Source organism: Enhydra lutris, unplaced genomic scaffold, assembly GCF_002288905.1.
Source record: "Enhydra lutris kenyoni isolate GAN:26980312 unplaced genomic scaffold, ASM228890v2 scaffoldscaffold25, whole genome shotgun sequence".
NCBI classification, from domain to species: domain Eukaryota; kingdom Metazoa; phylum Chordata; class Mammalia; order Carnivora; family Mustelidae; genus Enhydra; species Enhydra lutris.
The window spans coordinates 27,410,459-27,422,511 of NW_019154109.1; the positions used below are offsets into that span (position 1 = coordinate 27,410,459).

At 42.6% G+C, this 12,053-nt stretch overlaps 1 protein-coding gene across 1 annotated transcript in view; it reads right to left on the bottom strand.

Moving 5' to 3' along the window:
- Positions 1-12,053, bottom strand: part of LOC111151136 (activating transcription factor 6) — a 212,434-nt gene that overhangs the window by 49,476 nt on the left and 150,905 nt on the right. Inside the window, exon 15 of the mRNA XM_022508923.1 lies at positions 6,288-6,372. Coding sequence (XP_022364631.1) covers positions 6,288-6,372 — 85 coding nt within the window. The remainder of the gene's footprint in view (positions 1-6,287; positions 6,373-12,053) is intronic.

Below are 12,053 nucleotides of genomic sequence, written 5' to 3' on the forward strand. Positions count from 1 at the left end.
CTACTTGAACCCTTACCTAGGACAGGGTAGAATTAGAATAGTTTTCTCTTTACTGCTCAGGTACCTACACGAACTTAGGTACAGGATACACAGAGGGAAGGGGAACAGTAAAACCAAATCAATCAAAGGGTTGGTCAAATTATGCATCTACTAATAGGCTGTGTTCACTCCCTGTGAAAGATGTCTACAAAGTAGCTACCATTAAAAATAAGATCACTTCTAGGTTCCACTTTGTTGAATTATTTATGAAGAAAGAAAGCAAATGAGCAGTTTTACCACAACATAAGTGGAAATAATTTAAAAGCAGGAAATGTTGACTTATAGTACAAGGAAAACTTCCAGAATCCTTTTTTTAAAAATAGCAATAGCCTTTAATTTATCATCCACTGCTCTGCCAACCATGTGCAATCACTTTTTGAAAGCTTTTTTTAAAGCATACCTAGCATTTTATTTTATTTTAATAATCTTCAGCGTGAAAACTTCCTCAAAGACAGACTTACTTATGGCTTCACCAACCTGTTTTCAACTGTCATATGAGACAAGGAAGTCAACTACCAAAGAGAATGCAAAATGAAATAACTTACAAAGGCCAAAATGGCACAGGAAACACAGAATGATGTAACTAGTGTTTTCTAAATGGCATTAATTTCACACCCATATCCTACTCTCGTTAGCTATTTCTTGTACAGACTTTTTTCCATAGCTCAAAACCACAAAGTAGAGTCATTATACATTATAGTTTAATTGACCTGGGAATCTAATGTACTTTGCCCAAATTGGAAAATCAAATTCCTCTTCCCCAATATCCCTATCCAGGGTCCTACAGAAACCAACTGCTCAGTAACTGCTTGACTGCGTATCTTCCACCACCCTCCCCAACATCCTACAGGCACCACTAAAGTCAGAGAGAGGGATCAGACACACCCACAACTCATGTTCCTTTCCGAGTTACATGTAACTTCTGAACTCAGGAATGGCAGAAAATGTATTTTATTCAACTTCCTCAAATTCTCACACTGCTCAGGATGAAAAACTTCTATGTTAGAGGTGTCCTCACAACATCTCTGCTCTTGCAAGAAACAGGTGCCCAAATGTTTCTGTGTGCACGTAACTCACACGCGTCAGACGCTAAGTGATGCCGTACTGGCGTCAAATGCATACACCCAATACGCCCAAGAAATCCATCTCTGGATCGTGGAGAGCTCGATACTTCAATTGTGTGCACATGTTCTCCTTTGTAGAACAACTGTTTAAAAGGAGGTTAATAGTTTCAGTTCACTCTTGATGATAAATTCCAAATCTTAACCAATATGGCACAAAGGTAACTAGCAAACACTTTAATTAATTTATATTTGGAAAGATTAGACTCTACTTGTCAACTGTTTTTAATCCTAGGAGGAAAACCAGATGGGCCACGGGATCAGGGAAGCCTACAAAATGCAGCGTTTCGGCAGAAGGGTATGTCAAAACACACTTCAGGGGAATGACTGCAGCGCATAGGAGGAGACTTTCTGAAGTAAAAACATTTCACCACGACTGAGTGGTAGTTTCACAACTGTTTACATTTGTTAGAAATTCATTAAACAGTATACATAAAATTGTTGATTTTTACTATATGCTATGTTATACCTCAGTGACTCTGGTTTCTATAAAGCATGTATGTCATGAAAGACAGCTTTTAGAAGGCAAGGGTTCTAGACGGAAGGATACGAAAGAGGTCTGCCAAGTGGGTGCACTGTATGCTCTGTGCCTCGATTCTGTGTCTCTCCCCACAGAAAGCTGTAACAGGCATTTTGGGGGCAAAGTGGAAACGTGAATATGGACTGTCGGTTAAACTGTACAGCATCAGGGCTAAAGTTCTCGTCTTTTGAAAGTGCAGTCATTGTCTTGTGCTTCTGTAGGAGAAATCCCTTTCTCCGCAGACGCGCGTTCAGGAATTTGGGAGGGAAATACAGGAATGCCTGCCATCTAGTCTCCCGTGGTCCGGAAGCGCGCGCACTGAGCGCGGGGACCCGGCCACCAGCCGACAGGGGCAGCGAGCGCAGGCACGCCTTGCAAGAGCGCTTCCCCGAAGGCCAGCGGAGAAGCAAGACGCGGAGGGACGTGTCCCCACGCCGCGGGAGTATGCGGCCGTGCAGTATGCAGATGGGACCGAACCAGCACAGAAGCTGATGGCGCAGCACAGAAAGGCTATCAGCGAGGAGCCGAGTCTCCCAACCTGTGAGAGGGGCGTGGACGCAGGGTCCAAAAGGAAGGAATCGCCTAGGACGACACGGACGATGACAGCGAAAGGGGGCATGAGTGCCCACGGCGACAATGGCCAGGCACTGTTTAAAGCACGTTTACTCGGGACGCCTGGGTGGCTCAGTTGGTTGGACGACTGCCTTCGGCTCAGGTCATGATCCCGGAGTCCCGCATCGGGCTCCCAGCTCCATGGGGAGTCTGCTTCTCCCTCTGACCTTCTCCTCGCTCATGCTCTCGCTCATGCTCTCTCTCACTCTCTCTCAAATAAATAAAAATAAAATCTTTAAAGCACGTTTACTCATTTAATTCTCACAGCAGCTCTACGGTAAGGGCACCGCCAACATCTCCTCTTACAGATGAGGAAGCCGAGGTACAGAAACACTAATGAACTTGCCCAGTGACCGTATCTAATCAATAGCAAACCGAGCTTCGAACCCAACGGAAGAGACTTCGGCCCATGCGACAGGTGGGCAGGGGCTGCCAGGGGGGACAGGGATGTAGCTCGGATGTGAGGACATCTGTTTTCCCCCACGCAGCACGAGTTCATCAGCTGGGGGGGGGGGGACAGAGGGAGGAGGGAGGGAGGGCAGGGAAGTGTGTCTCCGCCAGAAGGCGAGTGCAGCTCCCCGCAGTGACTGGCAGGACCGACTGCTCCTGTGGAATGAGCAATCATCACTGGGCAGCGAATCCGCTGGTCCTGACTAGATGGTATTTTCTGGTAATTTTCAGCTCTTAAGAATCCGCGAACAGGCATAGAGAGGAGAGCTGGGTTTAACTGTGGGGCAGGGGGTGATTTTTACAGACAAGTGAGACCTAAGAAAAGAGGAAGCCAGGGCGTCAGTAAGGGGGCTGGCCAGAGAGCGGTGTGCGCATGCGGGTGGGACGCGGGCTCGACGAGGAGGAAGGCAGGACCGCTCCGGACGGGATCCGCACGGAAAGAGCGGTGGGTCGGAGGCCTGCAGCTGTCTGGTGAGAAGTAGCTGGGAGTGTGGGTTTACAGTAAGAGGTAAGTAGGGTGGGAGGCTTGCAGCAGTGCCATTCCTGATGACGACGAGGTCCAGAGTATGACCATGACCATGTGGGTGGGAGGCTCACGGGTACAGGATAAAACACAACAGGATGGGGCGCCTGGGCGGCTCATCTGGTTGAGTGTCCGCCTCTTGATTTTGGCTCAGGTCATGATCTCAGGGTCCTGGGATGGAGCCCCGAGTCTGGCTCCCCATTCACCAGGGAGTCTGTTTCTCCCTCTTTCCCTCCCCCCACTTGTGCACATGCTCTCACACTCTCTCTCTCTCTCAAATAGATAATCTTAAAAAAAAAAGACAAAAGACAATGGGATCAAAAAAGGCCAGGGTGCTGGATGAGTGCTCCACGTGGAAGCTGCAGTCACCCAGGGAGCAAAAGCAGTGGCGGAGAATCATCAGTCAAGGTGGGAGAGAAGACGGCGACAAACCAGGATGAGGGGAAGAAAGCCTGACATTACACCCTTGAAGATGGCGGGGGGCGGGGGGGGCAGGGAAAGAAGGGGAGGTCATTTGGAAGTCGCAGTGGGGAGCAAGGATATACCCACCCCACCTGCAGGCTCACAGGCACACAAGGTGCAGAGGCAAAGTCAGATTCTAACCGTCAGAGTGAGAAGGTGGAGGCGCCGTTCAGAAAGAGACTGAGGGCACAGCGTGACACTTGGCACGTGGCAGATACTCAACCAATACTTTTTAAATTTGAATCTTAACTTTTCAAATAGTATCCTATACCCTAAAAAGGAAACAACAAAATTTATTTATAAAGAAATCAAAACCAGATTATAAAGGAAATGATCTTCTAATGATTGTATTTTTCAAATCCATGAAAGGCTCATTTTCAAAAATTAGCCCCCTGGCCAAGATCAACAGAGTCGAACAGCATCGTATTGTTTTTGGCTTGGTAAATATGGAAAACTCACTGTCATAAAATAAAACCAGGCATTCTCTTGCATAAGAATTCAATATCAGAACAAAATTAAGTGAACTCTGTCTTGTTGAAGCTTAGGTAATAGCCCTTCTGAGCATAAGCTGACCGGAACTGAAATCTATTATGGTTCAAGCAGAGAAACCCAGGCACCTCTGAAGTAAGAATAAGTTGTATTTCCTAAACGTATTCTTTGAGTGTAATACGTGCACTGTGGAATATATCATCCTTCCCGAAGTACTGCAGGACTGCTCCATGAGAGCTCTGGAGGATGCCTTTACTGAAGCAAGAGAAGTTCCTCTTAATGTTACAGTTTTGCTTTTTAAAATTTGTTTTTGATATCTTCGGAAGACTAAGAAAATGTCATCATTTATGCTTTAGCAAGACAAATGCTTATGTACCAATGGCATAATGCCACTGTGGCTCAGTCGGTTGAGTGTCTGACTCTATTTTGGCTCAGGTCATGATCTCAGGGTCGTGAGACTAAGCCCCACACAGGGCTCTGCACTCAGTAGGGGGGTTTGCTTGAGATTCTCTTTCTCTCTCTCTCCCTCTGCCCCCGCCCCTGCACACGTGCACACGTGCACACACACGCTCTAAAATAAATCAATCTTTAAAAAAAGAAATCAAGCTGCCTCCTAAGCATTTGTTTTTTTTCTTTTTAAGAGAGGTTGGGTGGGGAGGGGCAGAGGGAAGAGAGAGAGGAGCTTAAGCAGGCTCCACACTAGGTGGGGCTCAATCTCACAGCCTGAGATCATGACCTCCTCAACATTTCTTTGTTTTCTTAAGGTTTTATTTATTTATTTAATATTAGACAACCTGAACTGGAGAGGGACAAAGGGAGAGACTCTCAAGCAGACTCTGCGCTGCGCATGGAGCCCAATGTGGGGCTCGACCCCACGATCTCAGGAGATCATGACCCGAGCCAAACCCGAGGGCCAGCCCTCAACCGACTGAGCCACCCGGGTGCCCGTCTGAGCTCCAAGCATTTCTAGTAAGCAGTGTGCACACAGCTCCAAGAAACTCTACAGTCCTCTGTGGTCTTAAAATGTACAACGAATATCAAATAGTAAAGACTAAATTTTATTGGAATTTATCTAGAATCCCTGTTTTTTGTTTTTGTTTTTTAATAATTATATTTGGTTGTTTTACTATGATCATCCGTCAGAATGTGGACTGGTTCAGCTGTGGGTTAGTTCAAAAGGCTTTTCACTTCTTGGCTTATTCATAAACTATGAGGTTCTTACTACTGGATAAAAAAATATACTGGTAGTTCCATTAAACCAGATAAAAGAATTCGAGAAGGACAGCCAACCCTCCTTGTTTCATCAGAGCCTAACGTGATATGTCAGAGAAAGCACTCATCAACAATATACACTGTGCTCATTTACAGCACACGGCGGGCTCCACGAGTAAGCTATTTCTCTTCCCCATGAAGAGCCAGCTGGAAGTAATCTCGCCTTTCCTAAATGTCTTTAGTACTTTGTATATTCTTTATGAGACCTACTCTTTGGAGCACAGTGGTTTCTGGGCTGATTTTTCTTTCTAGATTATAAGAAAGATGGGTTAACTAAAATCTTTAGATGATCTCAAGGTATTATAGCATTATTTGTAATTTATGTAATACCCAACACTAGTAGGAGAACAAAATGGAATGGTAACACGATCGATACCAAACACATCAGGATTGTGGACTAAAGAGGCCTGTGATGCTTGCTCTGGGAATTACGTCACCATTTACAGAATTCAGGAAACTGCTCTGAATTCCCAAAACGCAACTTACAAATTCACTCTCAGAACCCAGCAGGGAATTCTTACACTGTATGTATAACCTGAGAGGCCACAGTAAGCCTGTAAAGCAGTTAAGATGCTAACTTTTCCGATTCTGTAAACAAGAGAATGAATCAAAAATACAGTAATAGAGAGTATAGGGATTTTAAAATAATCTTTTGTGGAAAAAGTGGAAAATGTTTCAAAATTAACGCATGGATATATATCTGACCAACCAAATATTTTAAATGTCTCTTGGCTCATCCAGAGAATACTGCTTAAAGAAAGCAAACTTGTGTTGTTCATAAACCCAAATTTAAACTTACCATTTATGTTTATTGCTGGTAACACTATTGACATTTTTGGTCTTGTGGTCTTGTTGTGGGTGGTGGCCGGTAACAGCAGGTGATCCTAGGAATAACAAAGAACAACCTGTTAGAACCACTGGCTTAGTCTTATAATAGGCCCAAATCAGAGTTCCTGAGATGCCAACATTTCACTGGGATCACAACCAAAAATGACATTTTTTATTTTAACTTGGCTTAGAGGCAATTAATTACAAATCATCTTATGATTTACTGAGTGTTGATCATTCCCAGGTGCCACGTAGTATCCTTAGAGAACTCCTCAGTTCTGGTAACATACACGCTGTGTAAACACTTTAAAGGCTACTGGTAAGGAGTCCGAACAGGACTGTCACTCTAGATCTAGCCACTGACAGCTGTATGATCTGGCTCTGTCTCCAATCCTATAAAATGAGGAGGCTAGGCTAGATAATATCACAAGATCCTGAAATTATCTACCCAATACAGTCATTTTCACTTTTTTTTCCTTAAAGAGGAGGAACATTTCTGCCACCCCCCCATTGCAGATCCCAAATTACTGGTATCTAAAACAGAGATTCCATCTGGAGCTTGCAGTCAAGGCCAGAGCCTGAAACTTTGCCTACTGAGCTTCCCTTCTCCCTCTGAAGCCACCACACAGCATTAGATCTCTTTCGGTAAGCAGGAAGTACGTACTGAAGAAGATATACAGTTCTTACCCTTAAAAAGCACACAATTCAATGGAAGAATTTAAAAAATTATAAATGCACATCTAGCACAGTTATAAAGTTATAAAGGACAGTTATAAAGTATGCCAACATTTGATAATCTATAAATGACCCGTGGCATCTGAGGTTTCTGGTTTCAACCACACAAATCCTAAAAGGAAGATGAGCCAAGAGGAGTCTGGCTTCAGAAAAAAGGAGGCTGGGAGTATGTGTTTTTTGGGAAAAGGTATGTACAACTGTAGGTATTCCAAAACAGATTATAAATGACTTATGATTTAGATATGAACTATTGCTTAAACATCAATAATTCCTTTTTCCTAGCAAAAGCGGGAATTGTCACAGCAAAAACAAAAACAAAAAAAAAAAGAAAGAAAGAAAACAACATACATTAGTGTTTCTACTGAAGGGCGCATGGTCAAACAGACAGACAGACAGACAGACAGAACTGAACCTGATCAGAATCCCTCCTACTTCCTTCTCTTCTCCTCTGCCCCCTTCAGTTCAACACTCACTCAGCGAACTTGCTACAGAGAAGGACTCATTACAAGTAGGATTTAACGCAGTTGAAGGTAATAAACATTCAAGGAACTTATTAGCTCAAAGGTCAATGGGATTATGAAATGCAATTATCAGCAAAGTGAAGGAAAAATCTAGAATGCAACAAACAAACTGAAATGAATATACATGAACAGAACTGTATAGACAACATTTCCGGTAACTGCTTGTCCTTTGTTTAACTCAAGGCAGCACTTCTGTGAGAACAGATTTTTTTTTTTTCTCAAGTTGGGGGAGATGAGTGAAGCTGTCCTGCTAGAATTCCAGCACTGGAGCACGGGAGACTTTTTTTTTAAGTGCATTGTTAGACACAAAGATCACACATTTCTCAGTAAGATAACATAATATAGCCAAGAAGAAACAAAATTTGCTGATCTTCATGCCATAAAATTATAAATAGCTTAATTCCTATAATTAAAATACTGCTTCAGGGTCCCCAAAATTGAATGAGAAAACAAACCAACAAACTTGCAAGCCCCAAATTAAAGCTACTGTAAAAATAAACACACTTGGATTCTATTGGTCATGGGTTAAGGTCAGGCTCAGACTTAAATCTGAGTTTCGTGCTAAGATCTAGATGCCATACTACATATTGTTTTTAAACATGATTTTCTGATCATAATGTCTCCTTCTTTCTTTCTTCATTAAATTTCAAATGAAGTAGTTACTTTTGCAGGAGAAAGCAAAAAAACACATTATTATTTATGAAAAAGAAGAATCACATCTTGAACGCATAAAAATTATTACAGTTAACCAGCCTTACCTCTATTTATTAAAGTTTGCAAACTGCGGAGGGTGGGGGACAGGGAGGACACCTAGAATTTAAAGTGTTTGTGGGGGGCTCCTGCGTGGCTCAGTCAGTTAAGTGTCTGCCTTTGGTTCAGGTCATGATCCCAGGGTCCTGGCACTGAGTCCCTCACCAGGCTCCTTGCTCAGCGTGGAGTCTGCTTCTCCTTCGACTCCTTCCCTTTGCTTGTGTTCACTCTCTCTCTCTCTCTCTCTCTCAAATAAACAAAAATCTTTAAAGTGCTTGTTTACCACAGAACTGCAGGGAATCAAAGCCAGTATACTACAAATTCTAATAGTACTTAACTTATATTAAAAAATAATTTATAGGGCGCCTAGGTTGCCCAGTTGGTTAAGCGACTGCCTTTGGCTCAGGTCATGATCCCGGAGTCCAGGGATCAAGGCCCACATTGAGCTCCCGGCTCCGTGGGGAGTCTGCTTCTCCCTCTGACCTTCTCCCCTCTCATGCTCTCTCTCTCACTCTCTCTCTCTCAAATAAATAAATAAAATCTTAAAAAAATAATTTATGCACAGAAACATCTGGGAGAGTGTAGATAATTCATTTAACATTTACTTTCACTTCCTCAAATTAAATGTTCCTTGCTGTAACAGTGAACTCTGAACCACTTTTTTCTCCCCAACTATGTTCATCTCACTCCTTTTTACATATCATTAATCCTATTAGTGATGTTTTCAGAGGTTTTATTTTGGCACTGTCACTGTATTCTATGTCACTAGTTTTAGGATCTCTCCAAGTGCACTCCTGGAAAGCCTCCACAGGACTGAGATACCATGGGATATCTTCAGGGAGGAAACTTTGTGGACAGACACTATCAACAACACATTATATTTTTATTCCCAGAAGAAGTCAGAGAAAGTCTGGTGGGAAAACACTTCACTGTGAGAATAAAACATTAGTTTTCCAATGTTACGCAATATCATGCATGAGAAAATCTGCTATTTCATACAATTCTCCCAATTCCCTTTTCCAAGCACTTTGTTAAAAGAAAACTGAAATATTAGTGCATAAGGCAGCATCCAAAACTGTGTTTCTTCTCTTCTTAAGAGGGCTGAAGCACTGGAGACTAACCTATCACAAGAACAGGACCACATTTTGCTCAGCTGGAGGTTGAAATGGTAATTCACAATAAAATCAAGGTCCTACTCAGTGTTGTCTAATGTTGACTCTACATATCCGTGTAGAGTGGAAACTGACCTCCAACTTAAACTGACCACTGACATTAAATGGCCCTTCCCACTCCCCTCTAAACCTGACTGGTGGCCCCAGCACAAGAGAATGCTCATGACTAGTTGTGTTTTTTCTTCCAGAACTACTTTTGCTAATGTATTTGTTAGGGTAACTGTGTAATTTAAAAAAAAATTAGGGAAACTGGGCGTGTGGGTGGCGCTGTTAGCTAAGCATCCGACTCTTGGTTTCAGCTCAGGTAGCAATCTCAGGGTCACGAGATTGAGCCCCATGCTGGGCTCCAAGCTCCGTGTGGAGTCCACCTGAAAGTCTCTCTCCCTCCCCTGCTGCCCCTCCACTCGCGCTCCCTCCTGCTCTCTGATAAATAAATCAATCTTCAAAGATTAAAAATGTGTGAAAAGGAGAACAAGATTTAATAAAAGTGAATAGTTTAAAAAATTCACTCATTCCAAGACAACCATAAAAGACTGAGGAGAGGGGCGCCTGGGTGGCTTAGTGGGTTAAAGCAGCTTTTTTTAAAAATTTTTTTTAATATATTTTTTTTAATTTATTTATTTGACAGACACAAGTAGGCAGAGAGGCAGGCAGAGAGAGAGAGGAGGAAGCAGGCTCCCTGCCGAGCAGAGAGCCCGATGCGGGGCTCGAGCCCAGGACCCTGAGCTTAGCAGTTGACAGGAGACACAGAGAAGACAGCGCTATCTGTGACTCACCCTGGAAGTGTCCCCACACTTGGTGACAGTGACCAAGTACAAAGCACTCTCTAGGGGCGCCTGGGTGGCTCAGTGGGTTAAAGCCTCTGCTTTCGGCTCAGGTCATGATCCCAGAGTCCTGGGATCGAGCCCTGCATCGGGCTCTCTGCTCAGCCGGGAGCCTGCTTCCTCCTCTCTCTCTGCCTGCCTCTCTGCCTACTTGTGTCTGTCAAATAAATAAATTAAAAAAAAAAAAAATCTTAAAAAAAATTTTTTTTTTTAAATGACTGAGGAGAAACCATACTAGTCTGCATTCAGATTGCTTTAAAAAATCTTTAAATTCTTAATCTAATTTAGAGGAAGAGGAACTGATACTGGAAATTACGGTTGATGCACTGTGCGTGCAGTCTGCACTGAGAGGCAACTTGGCACTGTCCTGGATCTGGACCCAAAGAAAAGGTGTTGGCCCTACATCAAAGCTTGGCAAACGAGTCCACACTTATATAATTAAATGAAATAAATTTAAAATATACACATTATTTTGATCTCCTGCCTTAACCAATTTTGTTAATTCATAGATGATCCAGTAATCCTGATAATACTAGGTAAGACAGCTTCTCTTGTATTAGGAAACTCTGACCTAAGGATGGAGCCCCGTATCTTTGAAGGACGGCATGTAGTTAATATCTAGTGATGTTTCCTGGGGAATGAGGCAAACAGCCTGTAACAGGCTGCACTCGGACACTGAGCAGCTTTTATTTGGACCAACACCGGCCTCTGTTCTTCGAATCTTGCATGTCAGGGCCCTCTTAACATTTCATATTTGGTCCATATCCACTGGATTCCAGAGATGGGCTTGGTTTTTCAATATAAAACTGTTAAAATCAGATCAAAAATAAAAAGCATCTATCCTCATTTCAAAAACAGCTTTGCATTATTTTTTTTCTCATCTATGTTCCTCTCTTGGGGAGCTCTTGTTTTCTATCACTTTACCTCATTTATCTCGCCAAGTCTCTGGCAAGCTACCGAACTAAGTCAAGAGCACAGCAGAGCCTGGAAATAGGACCGCCAGAGCAGCAGTGAGAAGTAGCCCTTCCAAAGCTCTTTAACAAAGTCAAACATTCTGAATTTATCTCGTTTTCTAAAAGCTGTATTAATTGTTGATCAGAAATCAAATGTGTCCAACATGAAAGCAACTGAAAAGCAAAGATAATTAAGAAATCTGAAACAAACAAAAAATCTGAAACCATTAAAATACACAGATACACACAGTGATATCTTAAATTAAAAAAATTAGAGGTAGTAAAACTAAGCAGAATGTAATCATTTTAAAAGTCTACTAAAATGTCTATGATGTAGAGCTTCCCATTATAGTAAAAACATAAGCGAAGTACATTACTCATCCTCAAGCTAGAAATAGTTAATATAAACATCTAATATGAATGCAGTATTTGTGCCACTAACGTACGCAGTGTAACTACAGACCGATAAAAGGAAATGTAAAGCTTGCATCAGCACCATTAATATGCATGTCTGCCACAGCAAGAATAAATCAAAACTATTAGCGCACAACAGATGGCCCAAGAGTGAGCCAAGGTTTACATTTCACAAGAGGAAAATTCTGACACTACGTTCAAACCTGATAAATGCTGCCAAGGTCACCAGAGGAAAGATTAGCTTGAAATCCTAAGACGTACAAACTCATTTTGCTTTAAGATATGGTTCTCACATCAAACCTGGTGGGAATCTCCACGTATGTCCACCTGACTCTGACCTCCCCTTTTATGCACACAAAAAGTGTAAG